This window comes from Carcharodon carcharias, chromosome 13 (genome assembly GCF_017639515.1).
Source record: "Carcharodon carcharias isolate sCarCar2 chromosome 13, sCarCar2.pri, whole genome shotgun sequence".
Taxonomy (NCBI): domain Eukaryota; kingdom Metazoa; phylum Chordata; class Chondrichthyes; order Lamniformes; family Lamnidae; genus Carcharodon; species Carcharodon carcharias.
Genome location: NC_054479.1, coordinates 55,262,758 through 55,282,443, shown reverse-complemented (window position 1 = coordinate 55,282,443; position 19,686 = coordinate 55,262,758). Strand labels below are relative to the sequence as shown.

The following is a 19,686-nucleotide window of genomic DNA, read 5'->3' as shown; positions in this document are numbered from 1 at the left end:
TGGGAGTATACTATAGGCCCCCAAACAGTCAGAGAGAAATAAGAGAGCAGATATGTAGGCAAATTTCAGAGAAATGTAAAAATAATAAGGTAGTAATAGTGGGGGATTTCAACTTTCCCAACATTAACTGGATTAGTCTTAGTGTGATAGGTTTAGAGGGAGTGGAATTCTTAAAATGCATCCAGGAGACCCTGTAGAAGATCCTACAAGAGAGGGTCCTGGACTTAATTTTAGGGAATGAAGCCAGGCAAGTGGTAGAGGTATCAGTGGGGAAGCATTTTGCAGATAGTGATCATAACTCCATTAGATTCAAGGTTGTTATGGAACAGGACAAGGATGGGCCAGAAATCAAAGTTCTAAATTGGGGAAGGCCTATTTTAATAAGATCAGATATGATTTGGCCAGAGTGGACTGGGAGCAGCTACTTTTAAGTAAATCTGTGTCAGAGCAGTGGAACTCAATCAAGAAGTAAATAGGGAGAGTACAGGGCCAATATATCCCAGTAAAGATAAAGGGTGGGACCAACAAATCTAGAGAACCCTGGATGTCGAGGGATATGCAGGGTTAGATAAAGAGATGAAGGGAGGCTTATGGCAGTTACTGAAGGCTTAAAACAGCATTAGTCCTAGAGGGGTATAGAATGTGTAGGGGGGAATCTTAAAAAGGAAATTAGGAGAGCAAAAAGGGGCCATGAAAAAACATTGGCAGGTAAAATAAAGGAAAATCCAAAGTTATTTTACAAGTACATTAAGAGTAAGAGGATAACTAGCGAAAGAGTAAACCCATTAAGGACCATAGTGGTAATTTGTGTGTGGAGCTGGAAGATGTAGGTAGGGTTCTAAATGAATACTTTTTGTTGGTGTTCACAAGTGAGAGGGACGATTTGGGTATGGAAATCAAGCAGGAGGAATGTGATATAATTAAAGAAATTAGCATAGAAAGGCAGGAGGTTCTAAGTGGACTGGCAGGCTTAAAAGTAGATAAATCTCCAGGACCGGATGAAATGTATACCAGGCTGTTGGATGAGGCAAGGGGGAGGGGAGATAGCAGGGCCGCAGGCAATAATTTTCAATACCTCTCTGGCCACAGGAGAGATGCCAGAGGGCTGGAGGACAGCCAGTGTTATTCAAGAAGGGAGGAAGGGATAAACCAGGGAACTACAGGCCAGTCAGTCTAACCTCAAGGGGGTTGGGTGGGGGGACTATTGGAAGCAATTCTGAGGGACAGAATTAATCTACACTTGCAGAGGTGGGGATAAATCAAGGACAGTCAGCATGGTTTTGTTAAGGGAAGGTCATGTCTGACCAATTTGATTGAATTTTTTGAAGAGGTGACCAGGCGTGTAAATGAGGGCAATGCATTTGGCGTAGTCTACTTGGACTTCAGCAAGGTTTTTGATAAGGTCCCACATGGGAGACTGATAACAAAGGTAAGAGCCCATGGGGTCCAAGACAATTTGGCAAACTGGATCCAGAATTGGCTGAGTGGCAGGAAGCAGAGGGTGATGGTCGAGGGGTGTTTTTGTGACTGGATGCCTGTGTCCAGTGGGGTTCCACTGGGATCGCTGTTGGGTCCTTTGCTGTTTGTGGTATATATAAACGATTTAGACTTGAATGTAGGAGGGTTGATCAGTAAGTTTGTGGATGACACAAAATTTGGTGGGGTGATAAATAGTGAGGAGGATAGCCTTAGGTTACAGGAGGATATAGATGAGCTAGTAAGATGGACTGATCGGTGGCAAGTGGAACTTAATCTGGATAAGTGTGAGGAGATGCACTTGGGCAGGACAAACAAGGCAGGGGAATACACAATGAATGGTAGGACCCTGGGATGTACTGAAGATCAGAGGGACCTTAGTATGCATGTCTACCAGTCCCTTAAGGTAGTGGGACAGGTAGATAAGGTGGTCAAGAAGGCATATGGAATACTTGCATTTATTAGCCAAGGCATAGAATATAAAAGCAGGGAGGTTATGCTGGAACTGTATAAAATGCTGGTTAGGCTACAGCTAGAGTATTGCATGCAGTTCTGGAATCCACATTGTAGGAAGGCTGTGATTGCACTAGAGAAAGTGCAAAGGAGATTTACCAGAATGTTGCCTGGGCTGGAGAGTTTTAGTTATGAAGAGAGATTGAATAGATGGGTTATTTTCCCTGGAGCAGAGGAAATTGAGGGGGAACATGATTGAAGTGTATAAAATTATGAGGGGCATAGATAGGGCAGAGAGGAAGGAACTTTTTCCTTTGGTAGGGGGATCAATAACCAGCAGGCACAGATTTAAGGTAAGGAGCAGGAGGTTTAGAGGGGATGTGAGAAATAATTTTTTCATCTAGAGGGTGGTGGGAATCTGGAGCTCACTGCCTAAAAGGGTGGTAGAGGCAGAAACCCTCATAACATTTAAGAAGTATTTGGATGTGCACTTGTGATGCCATGACATACAATGCTATGGGCCTAGTGCTGGAAAATTAGATTAGAATAGTTAGGTACTTGTTTGACCAGTGCAGACTCGATGGGCCGAAGGGTCTTTTCTGTGCTGTATACCTCTATGACTCTATGACTCTAACTGCCCCGAATACACTTTATGCTGCTCTCGTCCACACTGCTTGCAAGAACCTCATAACTGTTGGACAATTTCAGGGGCTGAGGCTCCTTGAACACTACCCCTGGGTCCCCATACCTGCCTCACCTGCAGTCACACCCTCCTGTCCCTGATCACAGGCCAAATTTGAATTATCTAACCTGTGGGGTGTGACCACCTCCTAGAGCAACGTGTCCAGGTAACTTTCCCCCTCCTTGCAACGTCTGCAGCTCAGACTTCAGTTCCTTAATTCAGATCCGAAGTTCCTCAAGCTGCAAACATTTACTACAGATGTGTTTTCGTCAGATCACCTTGGTGTCCAGCAGACCCCATATGCCGCAGCAGCAACATATCACCCATCCTGCCATCGCTATCTTATTTAAATTAATTTATTAATGAATTCCTCTAGTATCCCTGCCCTTTACACTTTATTGGATTTAATTATTTACACCAGTATCGAGCTTATATTTAACAGGCTATTTTTAAGAAAGAGAAAATAAAAACTAGAGATCTAAATACTAACTATAAACCTTAATTTTAATCTAAAGACTAGAAATACTCACCAATCCAACTCACCAATCGGCTGCTCTCTGCCTTTTTAAATGAAGTCTCTCTGATCAGTTTCAAATCGAGTCCACATGCTCACCCACTCTTTGCTTTAATTAAAGTTCACACACTCACTCGCTCTCTGCTTTAAATAAAGTTCACACGCTTACTCGCTCGCTGCTTTAAATAGAGTCCACATTATCGCCTCGCTCCCTGCTTTAAATATAGTCCACATTCTCACCCCGCTCTCTGCTTTAAATAAAGTCCACATTCTCACTCCACTTTCTGCTTTGAATAAAGTTCACACGCTCACCACTCTCTGCTTTAAATGAAGTCCACAAGTGCTCTCCCTGTAAATGGCCCGTCTACTTTTCACAAGCACTCTGGCTGTAATTTATTAGAGTTCTTTGAGGAGGTAACAAGCAGGATAGATAATGAGAACCAGTAAATGTGGGGTATTTGGATTTTCAAAAGGCATTTGAAAGGGTGCCACATAAAAGGTTAATACACAAGATAAGAGCTCATGGGGTAGAGGGTAACATATTTGCATGGATAGAGGATGGGTTAGCTAACAGGAAGCAGAGAGTTGCGGGGTAAATGGGTCATTTTTGCCTTGTCAAATCATAACTATTGGAGTTGCACAGGGATCAGTGCTGGGACCTCAACTATTTATAATCTATATTCATGACTTGGATGAAGGGACTGAACGTATGGTAGCTAAACTTGCTGGTGACACAAAGGTGGGTAGTTTAGTAAGTTGTGAAGATCACACAAAGACTCTGCAAAGGGGAACAGTTGGGTTGAGTGAGTGGGGAAAAATTTACAGGTGGAATATAATGTGGGAAAATGTGAACTTGTCCACTTTGACAGGAAAAATAGAAAAATAGAATAGTATTTAAATAGAGAGAGACTGAGAAAGCTGTGGCACAGAGGGATCTTGGTGCCTGGTATATGAGTCACCAAAGCTAGCCTACAGTTACAGCAAGTGATCCGGAAGGCAAATGGAATGTTGGAATGTTGGCCTTTATTTCAAGGTGAATGTAATATAAAAGTACTTAAGTGTTGCTATAGCTGTACAAGGCCTTAGCAAGATTACATCTGGAGTATTGTGTATAGTTTTAGTTGCCTTACTTAAGGAGGAATATTATTGTATTAGAAGCAGTTCAGAGAATGTTCACTCGGCTAATTCCTGGGATGAGGGGTTTTCTTATGAGGAAAGGTTGAGCAGGTTAGGCCTATAGTCATTGGAGCTTAGATGAATGAGAGGTGATCTTACTGAAACATAAAATTCTGAGGGGACTCGACAGGATGCATGCCAAGAGGACGTTTCCACTTTGTGGGGAAGTCTAGAACTTGAGGGCATATTTTCAAAATAAGGGGTCTCCCATTTGAAATGGAGCTGAGGAGTGACTGGCCTAATCTTACTGCAGGCAGCCAATTAGTAAACTGCCTCCGTAGTTACCACCCAATTTAGGATGGCAGGAAGCACACAAATGTGGAAGACCCAATCAGAGGGGCTGAAGGGCGGGCCAGCAAGTAATCCCATTAGCCTCAGGCAGAATGAGCTTCCAACTGAATGCTTGCTGTCCTTTACCAATGTTTTGCTTCTTTGCATTTCAACCAGGTTTTGCGATGCAAATCACAAAAAACAAGATCTCAACCAGAGACCTTGGCAACATTCACTGTGCTTTCACTTACATCCCTACTTCTGTCAACGGCCTGGGTTGCATCTCATCTGGGCCTAGTGATTTATCCAGTTACGTGCAGCCAGCCTTTCCAATGCCTCCTCTTTATCAATTTTTAGCCCATCTAGTATCTGAACTACCTCCTCTTTCACTGGGCTTTTACTGTGATATATTCAGAGCAGTAAATTCCTACTCCTCACATTGTTTGCATTGTTAAATCGAACAAGCAATTTAGCATAGTAAAGGACTTTGAATTATCAGGAAGCTGAGTGACCATTTTTCCTTCACCCTTGATAAACATCAGCTAATCCAAAAAAAATGTGGTTTGTGATGGTGGAGAATGCTTTTTCCATTCATGCAATTTGGTTTATCACAATCAGGGAACGCCAAAGCTCTTTGTAAGTCACAGGCCATTGGTCCAATAAAAAAGGGCGCCATAAAAAGAACAGAGCAAAATGTTAAAATCAGCACAAGCATGAAACCGATATGAACAGTTACCAGTGTAGATTCAGAAGGGAGAGAAACAAACCTGGAAATGATAGGCAGAAAAGGAGTAAGTGAAGGTGGAAGGCAGAGGAAACAAAGCTTAGAAAATATACAATAAAGGAGTTTGGCAAGCAATGCAGAACTTGAATGCAATAAATCCAGTGAATTAGGCAGATGAGCTGAGGGCAGCATTAGATACTTGAAAGTGTGATATCATATCTGTTACTGAAACATTGCTTAAAGAAGGGCAGGAGTGGCACCTCAATATTACTGTTTCAGGGTTTTCAGACCAGATTGGGAAGGGGATTAAAGAAAGACTGGGATAGCAATATTGGCTAAAGAAACAATCACAGCTGTGGTGATATGCTGGAAGCATCATCCAATAAGGATACACAAGTTGAACCGAAGAACAAAGAAAGGAAGTACACTTTAAGCCCCCATTATTCAGAAGGAGAAAGAAGAGCAAATCTAAGTGCATATTTCTGAGAAGTGCAAAAACAATAAGGGGCTTCAACAATAATAAGATTAACTGGGATAGAAACAGTGTAAAAGATATATAGGGCTTCAAATTTTTAAAATGCTTCAGGAGGACTTATTAGCCAATATGTAGTAAGCCCAACAAGTGAAGAGATCGTTTTCGACTTAGTTTTAGAAAATGAAGCTAGGCACATGGAAGGGTTATCAGTGGGAGAGCATCTTGGTGGTAGTGATCGTAATTTGTTTAGATTTAGAATAGTTATGGAAAAGGAGAAAGATAGAGGAGGGATAAAAGTTTTCAATTGGGGAAAGGTGAACTTTACTAAGCTGAGATGTGCTTTGACAAAAGAGGACTGAAAATAACTTATGAAAGTAAATTAGAGCCAAAGCAATGGGAGGCAGCCAGTGAGGAGACAATGGCAGTTCAAAACAAATATGCTCACAGAAAAAAAACAACTCTAGACTCCCAAATCTAGAGCCTGTTGGATAGCAAGGAACATAAAAGATTGGCAGCAGTGTTTGTCCCTCGATTCAAGGATGACATCTACTCAAGGTCGTGAGCTTCTGCCATGGGTCTGCATGTGACTGAACTGTCCAATTCTTGATTCACAGATCTTTAGGCACACAGAGCAGGATGTACTGCAAGGCAGTGGGATCCAGAGTGTAAGATTTGCTTCCTTTTTGTTCCTTAACTGCTCTGTACACTAAGACTTCCTGCGGAGGTCTTTGTTGTCAAACACTCACTGCTGTAGTCTGTAGAAGCCTGAGCTGGTGCAGCTGGTCCAGTGTTGGATTTCCTCATCAGCAGTGGCCTTTTGAGAGAGGGAGCAGCCAAGACATGGGGAGTGCTCAACATATTCCAGAGTTTCTCCTGCATCATATATGGAATCACAGAATCTTTACAGTGCAGAAAGAGGCCATTTGCCCCATTGAGTCTGGCTTTCTGAGAAAGCATGCTACCTAGTCCCACTCCCCTGCCTTATCCCCATAACCTTGCATATGCTCTCTTTTCAGATAATAATCCAATTCCTTTTTGAATACCTCAATCAAACCTGTCTCCACCACCCCCTCAGGATGTTCATTCCAGACTCCAGCCATTCCCCAGGTGAAAAAAAAATTCCTCATCACTTTTATTCCTTTTGCCAATTATTTTGAATCTGTGCCCTCTAGTTCTTGGTGCTCTCTTGAGCAGGAACCGTTTCTCACTAATTACACTGTCCATACCCCTCACAATCTTGAATACCTCTATCAAGTCTCCTCTCAGCCTTCTCTTCTCTTAGGCAAACAGTTCCAACTTCTCCAAACTATCCTCATAAATATAGTTCTTTAATCCGGGAATCATTCTTGTGAATGTCCTCTGCGCTCTCTCCAATGCTTTCACATTCTTCCTCAAGTGTGGCACCCAGAACTGGATGCAGTACTCCAGATGAGGCCTAACTAGTGGCTTGTACAAGTTCAACATGACCTCCTTACTCTTGCAATGTCCTTATTAATAAAGCCTAAGATATTATATGTTTTATTAACGGCTCTCTCAACAGACCCTGCCACCATCAATGACATTTTTTTTGATTCATTCATGGGATGTGGGCTTCACTGGCTGGGCCAGCATTTATTGCCCATCCCTAGTTGCCATTGGGCAACTTGATAGGAGGACACTCGATAGAGGTATTCAAGATTGTGAGGGGTATGGACTGGGCAAATAGTGAGAAACTGTCCCCACTCAAGAGAGCACCAAGAACTAGAGGGCACAGATTCAAAATACTTGGCAAAAGGAATAAAAGTGATGTGCCTTCTTGAACCGCTGCAGTCCATGTGATGTAGGTACACCCACAGTGCTATTAGGAAGGGAGTTCCAGGATATTGACCCAGCGACAGTGAAGAAATGGCAATATATTTCCAAGTCAGGATGGTGAGTGGCTTGGAGGGGAACTTCCAAGTGGTGATGTCCCCTTCTATGTGCAGCCCTTGTCCTTCTATGTGGTAGTGTTCGTGGGTTTGGAAGGTGCTGTCTAAGGAGCCTTGGTGAATTCCTGCAGTGCATCTTGTAGATGGTACACACTGCTGCTACTGTGCGTCAGTGGGGGAGGGAGTGAAGGTTTGTGAATGTGGTGCCAATCAAGTGGACTGTTTTGTCCTGGATGGTGTCCAGCCTCTTCAGTGTTGTAGGAGATGAATCCATCCAGGCAAGTGGGGGGTATTCCATCACATTCCTGACTTGTGCCTTGTAGATGGTGGACAGGTTTTGGGGAGTCAGGAGGCGAGTTACTCATCGCATGGTCCTTAGCCTCTGACCTGCTCTTGTAGCCACAGTATTTTATATGGCTAGACCAGTTCAGTTTCTGGTCAATGGTAGCCCCCAGGGTGTTGATAGTGGGGGACTCAGTGATGGTAATGCATCGAACATCAAGGTACGATGACTGGATTCTCTCTTGTTGGAGATGGTCATTACCTGACACTTGTGTGGCATGAATATTACTTGCCACTTGTCAGCCCAAGCCTGGATATCGCTCAGGCCTTACTGCATTTGGGCATGGGCTACTTCAGTATCTGAGGAATCGTGAATGGTGCTGAACATTGTGCAATCATCAGCGAACATCCCTACTTCTGACATTATGATGGAAGGAAGGTCATTGATAAAGCAGCTGAAGATGGTTGGGCCTAGGAGTCTACCCTGAGGAATGCCTGCAGTCATGTTCTGGAGCAGAGATGACTGACCTCCATTGACCACAACCATCTTCCTTTGTGCTGGGTATGACTCCATCCAGCGAAGTGTTTTCCTCCTGATTCCGATTGACTCCAGTTTTGCTAGGGCTCCTTCATGCCATACTCTGTCAAATGCTGCCTTGATGTCACAGGCAGTCACTCTCACCTCACCTCAGGAGTTCAGCTCTTTTGTCCATGTTTGAACCAAGGCTGTAATGAGATCAGGATGTGAGTGGCCCTGGCGGAATCCAAACTGAGCATCAGTGAGCAGTTTATTGCTAAACAAGTGCCACTTGATAGCACTGTTGATGACCCCTTCCATTACTTTACTGATGATGGAGAGTAGACTGATGGGGCAGTAATTAGCCGGATTAGATTTGTCCTGCTTTTTGTGAGCAGGACATACCTGGGCAATTTTCCACATAGCTGGGTAGATGCCAGTGATGTAGCTGTACTGGAACAGCTTGGCTAGGGGCATGGCAAGTTCTGGAGCACAAGTCTTCAGTACTATTGCCAGAATATTGTCAGGGCCCAAAGCCTTTGCAGTATCCAGTGCCTTCAGCCATTTATTAATGTCACATGGAGAGAATCGAATTAGCTGAAGACTGGTATCTGTGATTCTAGGGACCACCGGAGGAAGCCAAGATGGATCAAGATTGTTGGAAATGCTTCAGCCTTATCTTTTGCAGTGATGTGCTGGGCTCCTCCATTCTTGAGGATGGGGATATTTGTGGAGCCACCTCCTCCAGTGAGTTTTTAATTGTCCGCCACCATTAACGGCTGGATGTGGCAGGACTGCAAAGCTTATTTCTGACCCATTGCTTGTGAGATTGCTTAGCTCTATCACTTGTTGCTTGGCACTCAAGTAGTCCTGTTTTATAGCTTCACCAGGTTGACAGTTCATTTTTAGGTATGCCTGGTGCTAATCCTGGCATGTCCTCCTGCACTCTTCATTGAACCAGGGTTGATCCCTTGGCTTGATGGTAATGGTAGATTGGGGAATATGCCGGGCCATGAGGTTACCGATTGTGTTTGAGCACAATACTGCTGCTGATGGCCCGCAGTGCCTCATGGATACCCAGTCTTGAGTTGCTAGATCTGTTCGAAATCTATCCCGGTTAGCATGATGGTAGTGTCATACAACATGATGGAGGGTATCCTCAATGTAAAGGTGGGACTTCATCTCCACAATGACTGTGCAGTGGTCACTCCTACTGATACTGTCATGGACAGATATGCATCTACGACAGGCAGGTTGATGAGGATGAGGTCAAGTATGTTTTTCCCTCTTGTTGGTTCCCTCATCACCTGCTGCAGACCCAGGGAAGCAGTTATGTAATTTAGGACTCAGCCAGCTCGGTCAGTAGTGGTGCTACCATGCCACTCTTGGTGATGGACATTGAAGTCCCCCATCCAGAAAACATTCTGTGCCCATGCTACCCTCAGTGCTTCCTCCAAGTGACATTCAACATGGAGGAGCATTGATTCATCAGCTGAGGGAGTGAGCTACTTGGTAATCAGCAGTAGATTTACTTGCCCATGTTTGGCCTGATGCAATGAGACTTCATGGGTTCCAGAGTTGATGTTGAGTGTACCACTGTGCCGCCACCTCTGCTGGTTCTGTCCTGCCAGTGAGACAGGATATACCCAGGGATGATGATAGGTAGAGTCTGGGACATTATCTGTAAGGCATGATTCCATGAGGATGGCTACGTTAGGCTGTTGCTTGGCTAGTCTGTGAGACACTCTCCCTCAGATGTTAATGAGGAAGACTTTGCAGGGCTGGTAAGGCCTGTGATTATCGTTGTCATTTCCAGTGCCTAGGTCAATGCTAGATGGCCCGTCCAGTTTCATTCCTTTTTTGTGTCTTTGTCATGGCATGTTACAACTGAGTGCCTTGCTAGGCCATTTCAGAGTCAACCACATTGCTGTGGGTCTAGAGTCACATGTTGGCCAGACCAGGTAAGGGTGACAGATTCCCTTCCCTAAAGGGATTTGTGAACCAGATGGGCTTTTACAACAATGGCTTGTTGTAAGCCATTGAACCTTTAATTCCAGATTTCAAATTTCACCATCTGCTATGGCTAGTCCAATGACAATACCACTACACTATCACCTCCCCCCCACATATAAACACATATAAACTGAGATCCCTCTGTTCCTGCACCTTCTTCAGAGTTTCTCCATTTATTTTATACTGTCTCACCATATTCTACCTGCCAAAATGAGTCACCTCACATTACACTGCATTGAACTTCATCTGCCACTTGTCTGCCCAATCCACCAAATGTCTATGTCCTTTAGAAGTTCAAGACTATACCCATCATGGTTGACAACATTTCCAATCTTCGTATCAACTGCAAAATTTGAAATCATACCTTGCACACCACAGTCTAGGTCATTAATATATATCAGGAGCAGCAAGGATCCCAACACTGACCCCTGGGGAATTCCGCTACAAACCTTCCTCCAATCTGAAAAACAATCATTTATCATTATTCTCTGTTTCCTGTCACTCAGCCAATTTCTTATCCAAGTACCTCCTTTCCCTTTCATTCCATGAGCTAGAATTTTCCTCACAAATCTGTTGTGTGGCACTGCATCAAAAGCCTTTTGAAAATCCATATACACCGCATCAATAGCATTGCCTTTATCAAACTTCTCTGTTACCTCTTCAAAAATCTCCAGCAAGTTAGGTAAACATAATTTTCCCTTAATGAATCGATGCTGGCTTTCCTTAATTATCCTGCACTTGTTTATGTTACAATTGATTTTGTCCCGAACTATAGTTTCCTAAAGTTTCCCTACCAATGAAGCCAAATGGAGGTGGAATATTTGACTGACCAGGTGTCAGTAGACATATGAGTTCTGTTTTGGCAACATTCAAGGAGAGGCTGAGCTTCTTGTATGCAGGATTGAAGACATCAAGTGCAGCTTGTAAACCTGGTGCAGAGTGAGCACTGCAGTCTTCCTCAAACAGTAGATCATGTATGTCTATGGTGGTCAGTTTAGTTTTGGCACAAAGGCAACTGAGGCTAAAGAGCTTTCCACCTAGGTGGCAGTTAATACTGAGAGCAGAAGGCAGTTGATCTTGGATGAGGTAAATAGCCCCTGTCCCACATTTTGATTCTGATTTTTTTTGCCATGTACCAGCTTGAATCTTGTTTTCATGTTTCTTGCTTTCAGATGTTTATTATTGTGGCATTTATACTCACTCTGGACAAATACTGTGCCTCTTTACTACAACCATAACCACTCCCGTTGCCTTATGTTCCATGACATCTTTGTCATTTTAGCTCTCTGACCCTCTAGCCTATCCCAGACCTTCCCTTTTGTTCCTCCTCTCCCCTCCTTTCACGACAGCAGATAGCCTATCACTTTTCTACCCTCCTTCAGTTCTGAAGAAGAGTCACATTGGACTTGAAATGGTAACTGTTTCTCTCTCCATAGGTGCTGCCAGACCCGTTGAGTATTTCCAGCACTTTATGTTTTTATTTGTGTGGACGTGAGGGCTGCTGTCAGTCTTTTCTTTCCAGTAGAAGGTGTGTCCCTCGGCTTTTTCCTTCAGCTGCCCCTTCCCAGGAAGGTGGGCCTCACTGAGGGCAGCAATGTCAGTTTGGAGTTTTGATAGCTTACTATATTGTTGTAGTTCTTCTTTCCAGGTGGTCAATCTTGAGGTTATCCATGAATGTTCTAACATTCCAAGTTGCAAAATTTGAAGTTTCCTTCCTTTGACCACAAAGGCGTTGACACCCCGCACCCCCCCCCCCCCCCTCCCCACCCCACCCCCACCCTGGTTGTGGTTCCCCAGCCAGGAAAAAGTGCCCTAACCACGAGACTACAATGCCTTGAATGAGTCAGAGCCAGAACCATAAAAAAATTAATAAATTAAAAATTATTGTTCACACCACAAACCTCGATAGAGGAATGGTGCCTGCAGGCAGCTGGGGAACAGAGGGACGCACTGAATCCAAATCAGTCACAGGTCAATTTTTCACAATTATCGTGAAGAAAAACACATTCTCTAAGTTCACATCTTGTACCACCTACACTGTGCCCGTGCTGAGGGCATTAACCCTGCATTACTGTCTGTGTGACTGCCAGGAAACGAGAATAGGAAAGCACTGTCATTGCACTGAAAGCTTCAAACCGCCTCTCCGGGCTTATCTCCCACCTGTATTTATCAGCAAAGTTTATTTAAACATTTACTCGCACAGGGAAACTTTTGCAGATTTGATTCAATGCAGCTATTGATTTTATATTTACCAGCAATATGGGCAGTTACAAACTGTAATTGAACTGAATTTATTTTGCCCGTTGATTCGATTTGTCTCAAGGCTCATTTCCTTAGACACATTTCCTTAGGCAGCATCTTCCAAACACACGACCACTACCATCTAGAAGGACAAGGGCAGCAGATAGATGGGAGTACCACCACCTGCAAGTTCCCCTCCAAGCCACTCACCATCCTCATTTGGAAATATATCGCTGTTCCTTCACTGTCACTTGGTCAAAATCCTGGAACTCCCTCCCTAACAGCACTGTGGGTGTACCTACACCACATGGACTGCAGCGGTTCAAGAAGGCAGCTCATCACCACCTTCTCAAGGGCAATTAAGTGGATGGACAATAAATGCTGGCCCAGCCAGCGAAGCCCACATCCCGTGAATGAATAAAAAAAAACACATTAATCATGCGACAATAGCCAGGCTAAATGTGAAGACTAGAGGAGAGGCATCAAGGCCTTAAATTACTGTTTTGTACTGACGTCGCCGGTGCTGGTTATCGCTGGGTTCCACGTTGCTCTCTGTGGTGAGCGCGAGTTTATCTGAGAATACTGAGCAGCAGAGTTGGGCTTTGAAACCCACGCGTAACTAGCAAGAGGCGGGTGGCCAACTCTAAACTCTCCACGTCCCACATCCGCACCGAGAGCTGTGAAAGATGAACAGTAACCGAGTGCCCCTGTTGACTCTTGCAAACCTGAAGGCTAATGTTCTCCGGTGTCGCCTGGTTAACATGAACATCATGATATTAATATTGATGCAGATGTCTATTTTCTGCCCTGACTGGACACTGAGTGCTGCCGAAGGGATTCGGGTATACCAGACCCCAGATTCTCTGCTTGTGACTGAAGGAGGGACAGCGAACCTGACCTGTGTCTATTCTGCTGATGAAATTCAGGACTTTGTAATCAACTGGCTTCACCAACCAAGAAACCAAAATAATCCGACCTATATTATTTACATGGACAGATGCAAGAGTAATCAGTCAATCCGGGTAGTAAATAGAAAAGACCAAGATCGAAATGTATCGCAGATATCAATAAACCGCCTCCAGCCTGGGGACAGCGGCACATATTACTGTGAATTGATGAGTCTGAATCCACCGTCCACTGAAGGTATGAGGGGCAATGGAAGCACATTGACAGTTACAGGTAGGTCCTATTATTTATGTTTCAAAGTGTGGCAGTACTCATGGTAATTCAACCCGTCACATCATTGTATTCATGCCCCAGTGTTTATTGATGCTGTGAAGGTTAAAACAGTTGAACACTGGACTGAGATTCAGAGTTACAATTGGCGAAGCGCACCGTCTGAAAAAGGGCGAATGATCAGGACTGCTGCTCCTGGTCATGACTCAGTTCTAGTGATTCTTGTTGGAAAATGTTGGGCTCTATGGGACCAGGAGCAGACTGAAGCAAGGATTACGGAGAATTGTCACTTGGGAGAAGTAAATGTGGGAACTCGGCATCTATTGAACCTTTATCCAGTGACAAACAAAACATTCAGCGGAGGAAGTGGAGAAAATGGGTACAAAATATGGGTGCGTTCAACATGCAACTGGTTTCAGTGAATCAGTGTGGACAACCTGAATATAATTTTACTTCAGATTAATTCAGTAATTGGTATAGGTGTGGTTAGCGCGTCAGAGACATTCTAGTCTAAATTTATTTTCTGGTATTGAACAGCATTGTAATGAATATGAACATACGAAATAGGACTAGGTCACTCAGCCCCTCGAGCCTGCTTCACCATTCAATAAGATCATGGCTGATTTCCTTGTGTTTTGATTTCCAAATTCCCATCTAACTCCGTAAACCTTTGATTCCCTTGCCTAACAAGAATCCATCTACCTCTGTCTTTAAAACATTCAATGACCCCACCTCCACCACCTTCTGAGGTAGAGTTCCAAAGTCGCACAACCCTCTGAGAGAAAAAAATTCTCTTCATCTATGTCCTAAAGGGACGAATTTTAAAACAGTGCCCCCTAAATCTGGACTCACCCACAGGAGGAATTATCCTTTCCACGTTATCTTGCCAAGACCATTCAGGATCTTGTATACTTCAATCAAATCACCCCTCACTCTTCTAAACTCCAATGGAAACAAGCCCAGTCTGTCCAACCTTTCTTCACGAGACAACGCACACATGCCGGGTATCAATGTAGTAAACCTTCTCTGAACCACCTGCAATGCATTTACATCCCTCCTTAAATAAGGAGTATGCAAGGTGCAGTCTCACCAATCCCCTGTATAACTGAAGCATAACATCCTTACTTTTATGTTCAATTCTTCTTGTAGTTAAGGACAGCATCCATTAGCCTTCTTAATTAATTGCTGTACCTTCCTTCTAACTTCTGTGACTCATGCACAAGAACTCCTAGGGTTTGGTGAGAGGGGGAATCCAGTTGTCCTGGTCCATGTACATAACAATGACATAGGTAGAATTAGAATGAGATTCTTCATAGACAGTATGAGGAGCTAGGCAGTAAATTGAAAAGCACAACCTCAAAGGTTATAATCCCTTGGTTATTATCTGAGCCACTTGCAAATTGGCATAGGGTATATACAGTTAGAGAGATGAATACTTGACTCAAAGACTGGTGTGTGAGAAGTGGGTTCTGGTTTGTGGAACACTGGCACCAATACTGGGGAAAGTGGGACTCTACCATTGGGACAGTCTACACCTGAACCAGGCTGGGACCAGTGTTCTTGTGAACCAAATAACTAGGGAAGTAGAGAGGGTTTTAAACTAAATAGTGGAGGATAGGGATCAAATGTGGAAAGTTGTGGTATATCAAAGATTAGAGGCAAGGTAAGAGAGGAAAATAGTAATATAGGAAATAAGGGTTGGAGAATGGCAGGAAGGAACAGAGAGAAAAAACCTAAGAATGCACAAAGAATCAAGACTAGATGTCACAAAGATAACAAAAAACTAAGAGTAAACAAATTGATAGCACACATTGAAGTAAATAAATATGATCTGATAGCCATTACAGGCTAAATACACATAAAATTGTAAATATTAGATAGCGTCTTTGCAACAATTATTCTGTTCCTCTCAATGTTACATGGTAACCAGGATTTGCATCACCTCCTTTGCCCATGTAAGAATTTTGAACTTCATTCTCTGCTTGGAGAATAACTGTGTTACTATTCTGCTTCCACCATCATGACCAGGTAGTTTTGATTTTATTCATTGGATGTGAGCATTGCTGGCTAGGCCAGCATTTATTGCCCAGCCCATTTTTTAAGAGTCAACTACATGTAGGCCAGACCAGCAAACCAACTGGGTTTTTATGGCAATGGCTGTCCAGATTTTTATTGAATTTAAATCTCACCATCAGCTATAGCAGGATTTGAACCTAGGTCCCATAAAGCTCTAGTCAGTGACAATACCATTGTGCCACCACCTCCAATCGCAAAAATATTATTAATTCATAATTTTGTTGTTCTTTTCTCAGCTACAACTTAGAATGTTGTGTTCCACTGAGGTTATTTCTGACTTTATGTTATCTGACAGAAATCCTGCACAGTACTTTTTAGGCCAGCATTTGATTGCCAACCACCACAATTTGTGGGTCATATGTAGACAAGTACAGGAAGCAGTTTTCCTTCCCTAAAGGGAGAGAGGAAGGTACTTACGACAACGACATTTGATTCTAATAAGATAAAAACAAGAAACTACGGATGCTGGAAATCCAAAACAAAAACAGAATTACCTGGACAAACTCAGCAGGTCTGGCAGCATCGGCGGAGAAGAAAAGAGCTCCGTTGAAGGGTCATGAGGACTCGAAACGTCAACTCTTTTCTTCTACGGCGATGCTGGCAGACCTGCTGAGTTTGTCCAGGTAATTCTGACATTTGATTCTAGACTCCTATTGAATTTGTGGATTCGAACGCGGGTCCCCCAGCGAATTACTCATCCAGTGACCATACCACTACGCCAGCGCCTCCCCGCTTTTGCACCCCCTGGAATGAAGGTTAACAGTCGGCAGAAAACTCAGAATTTGAAATACAGTCAGTCCAATACGTTATTGGATGACCAAATTTCACCTTTCTGGGAAGTCGTCGACCAGCTGTTTTGGAAGAGGTGTAACTTTAAATGCGACAATTCTGTCCCTGAAGCAGCCGAGGGGTGCGGGGGGCGGGGGTGGAAATACAGGCTAACGCCTCGCAGAATATCAAATCATGTGTTATATAATGTGCTTGAGACGTGTAATTAAAGGTTACAATGTGAAAGGAACCCAGAAAAACATATACATCCTGGGGTTACCGCACAGTGAGAGGTGCAATAACAACAATTTCTCTTTTACATGTTTTCACTTACAATCACACTATTTGAAGGACGTATTGTTTGGCAGAGATTTTTACTTTCAATTGTGATAAATATATACAAATTTCTTTTAAAGAATCTTTTAAAGATCATGATTCCTGGAAAGTCAAAGTCCAGTGGTCTTTCCTGCTATGTCTGCTGGTGATTTTATGCGTTGTTTTCCTTGTAGCTGCACGCAACAGGAAAGCGAGACGTGAGTATTAGACTTTCATTATAGCAATGTTAGGTTTATGATATACAACTTTAATCAAGAATAGCAAATATTCTCCAATTAATATAATGACATCTTTTAACAAATGCTTGAGGGCAAACGGAGACTCTGTTACTGTTCTTCCACGTAAAATTATTTCAGCCAGAATATGTTGTTATATATGTGCTTAAATATGGTAACTGGAATTTATCAAAGTTTGTAATTGTTGTACAGTTTTTACCACATTTATCAGTAAGAAAAAAATCAACCTGGCATATGAAGTTCACCTTTTCTACAAATCCTGAGATAATCTTATTTTCCAATTTTTCACTGGACTCCCACCTAAAAGCAAAATACCCCGGATTCAATGATCAATCCATTGTCATATCCATGATTTCAGCAATCATGACATTTTCTTGTTTACAAAAGCACATCAGCTGCCGGGTATCACAGGATAACAGTTACCTATATCCTTACTCGAGTTTTCCTGCAACCGTCATCCCTATCCTAAGCCCAGATTAGTCCTTTATTAAGTTATCGATTTTTGGGGAGTCTGTTCGGCTGCTCTGTGGTATCTCTTGTACCGTGGCTTCTAATTCTCGACTCACAGTCGCTTACATTTACATTATGCCTGTCTCTTGGCATTTTAAGAGCTAGATTTTTACCTTACTTCCTTTCCTAAATGAAGATATCTTGAGCTGTCCATAACCTAGCACCGTGGGACTGGATATTATCAACCAAGTGGTCTCAACTCTCAGTCCAACATGTAAACGTTTTGCCCCCATAAAGGGAGCCACTTCTCTCCCACGGGCTGCGCTTACCTGGCTCCACGACCTTCACGGTCTTCACAAAATTAGACCGATTCGTGGTCTACACGTTGCTTGTTTTTGTTCCAATATGCATTACCTTTATTTACATTGAATTCCAAACCATGTCCTAGTCTGTCCCAATGGTTCGCAACTGTAAGAATTTTCAATTCCCCTTATGCTCAAGATAGACATGATATTGGAGCGTAAAGTACAGCAAGAATGAGTTAGGTGTTTCAGTGTGAAACCAACCCTGCTATAATTGTTCTGTGTATGGTGGGGCCTGTTATCTATAATGTAAGTACGTATCTTGTAGATGCGCGTATATTATAGGCTGTAATCCAAATAGATTTATACCGCTAGCATAAAAGCCTGAAAAATGCTTTCAATTGCTTTCCTATAAACGGCCTGTTGAAAATATTGCTTCTTAATGTCTCGTAAATCTCATTGATTCTCATACAGCTATAAGACAAATCTGTCATCCAGTATAACTGTACTTCCATGAGCTGCAATCTTTAACTATTGTGCAACGGGGCAGCATTTATGATGGAGTAAAATTGATCCGTGATTCAGGTCCCAAAGTAGTGTTGTTACATGCGTTATCTCCTATTCTAGTTCAAAATACTTCTGCGTTTCCAGTTTATAAAAGATTCTAAGAGCAATAATACTGAGGCTGACACTTTCTCACGTTGCAGGCCAATACAATACATTGAATTCTCTTTTCCCGAGAATAAACACTTAATTCGGTTACAGATTCGGCTTAACTCGAAAGCTTCGCAAGAAATCATTTTCGGTTGTTTTGTCATTGCAGAGAAGCAATCAGTTGAACACAGCGTTCTGTTTACCGGAACCGTCCCAGAGGTACTGTACCTGTAATAAGATTATGTTTAACCCAATTGTATCATGTCCTGCACTTTGTACAAATTAGCTATTAGTCTGATGTACAAAATACATAGAGAATCCTACCAGACATGTAGTTACACAGCCCTCAATGGATATTACAAATTAATGCCACAACCAGGATGTGGCAATTAAAGATAATGAAATACTAATTAAGTGACCTACTGATAGACATGTTTCAAAAGTGAATTACCATCGTGTGAATGTACTTATCTCTACATTGCCGTCAGTTTGAAGTCACGGCCACGGTGAATTTGTTTTAACGTCTGCAGACTAATAATCAAAAAATAATTAGCTGCTTGCTAACTCTACATATATCAAAATATGGACCACTAATGCGTTGTCCTACATTTACAGGCGTAATATTCAGCTGTGAATATCTGCAAAGCAGAGCCCAAGACGGAAAGTGGAAATGAAGTGCAAATGGTTTACTCCCAGCTGTAGTTTAAAGAGAAGGAAGCTCAGTTTCTCAGTAAGCTGCAATTTACAGTCCTTTACTGTTTCTGATGAAACTAAATATTGCAGATGCTGGAAAGCGAAAGTAAAATCAGAAAATGCTGAAGACATTCAGCAGGTCAGGCAACATCTGTGTAGAGAGAAATGAACACTCATTCTCAAATATACTTGCACTGCACCATCATTTTGTCATTCAACTACACCTGCGCTCCACCCCATCATAGACTCTCCTTTTTAGTCTTTC

The 19,686-nt window shown here is 42.8% G+C and overlaps 1 protein-coding gene across 1 annotated transcript; it reads left to right on the top strand.

The window, feature by feature from the left end:
* The first annotated feature begins 13,416 nt into the window (after positions 1–13,416).
* LOC121286047 lies at positions 13,417–19,479 on the top strand. The gene is made up of 4 exons (XM_041203063.1): positions 13,417–13,909; positions 17,167–17,283; positions 18,898–18,947; positions 19,344–19,479. The coding sequence occupies exons 1-4, from the start codon at positions 13,417–13,419 to the stop codon at positions 19,347–19,349; spliced, it is 666 nt and encodes a 221-aa protein (XP_041058997.1). The 3' UTR covers positions 19,350–19,479.
* Positions 19,480–19,686: the final 207 nt, after the last annotated feature.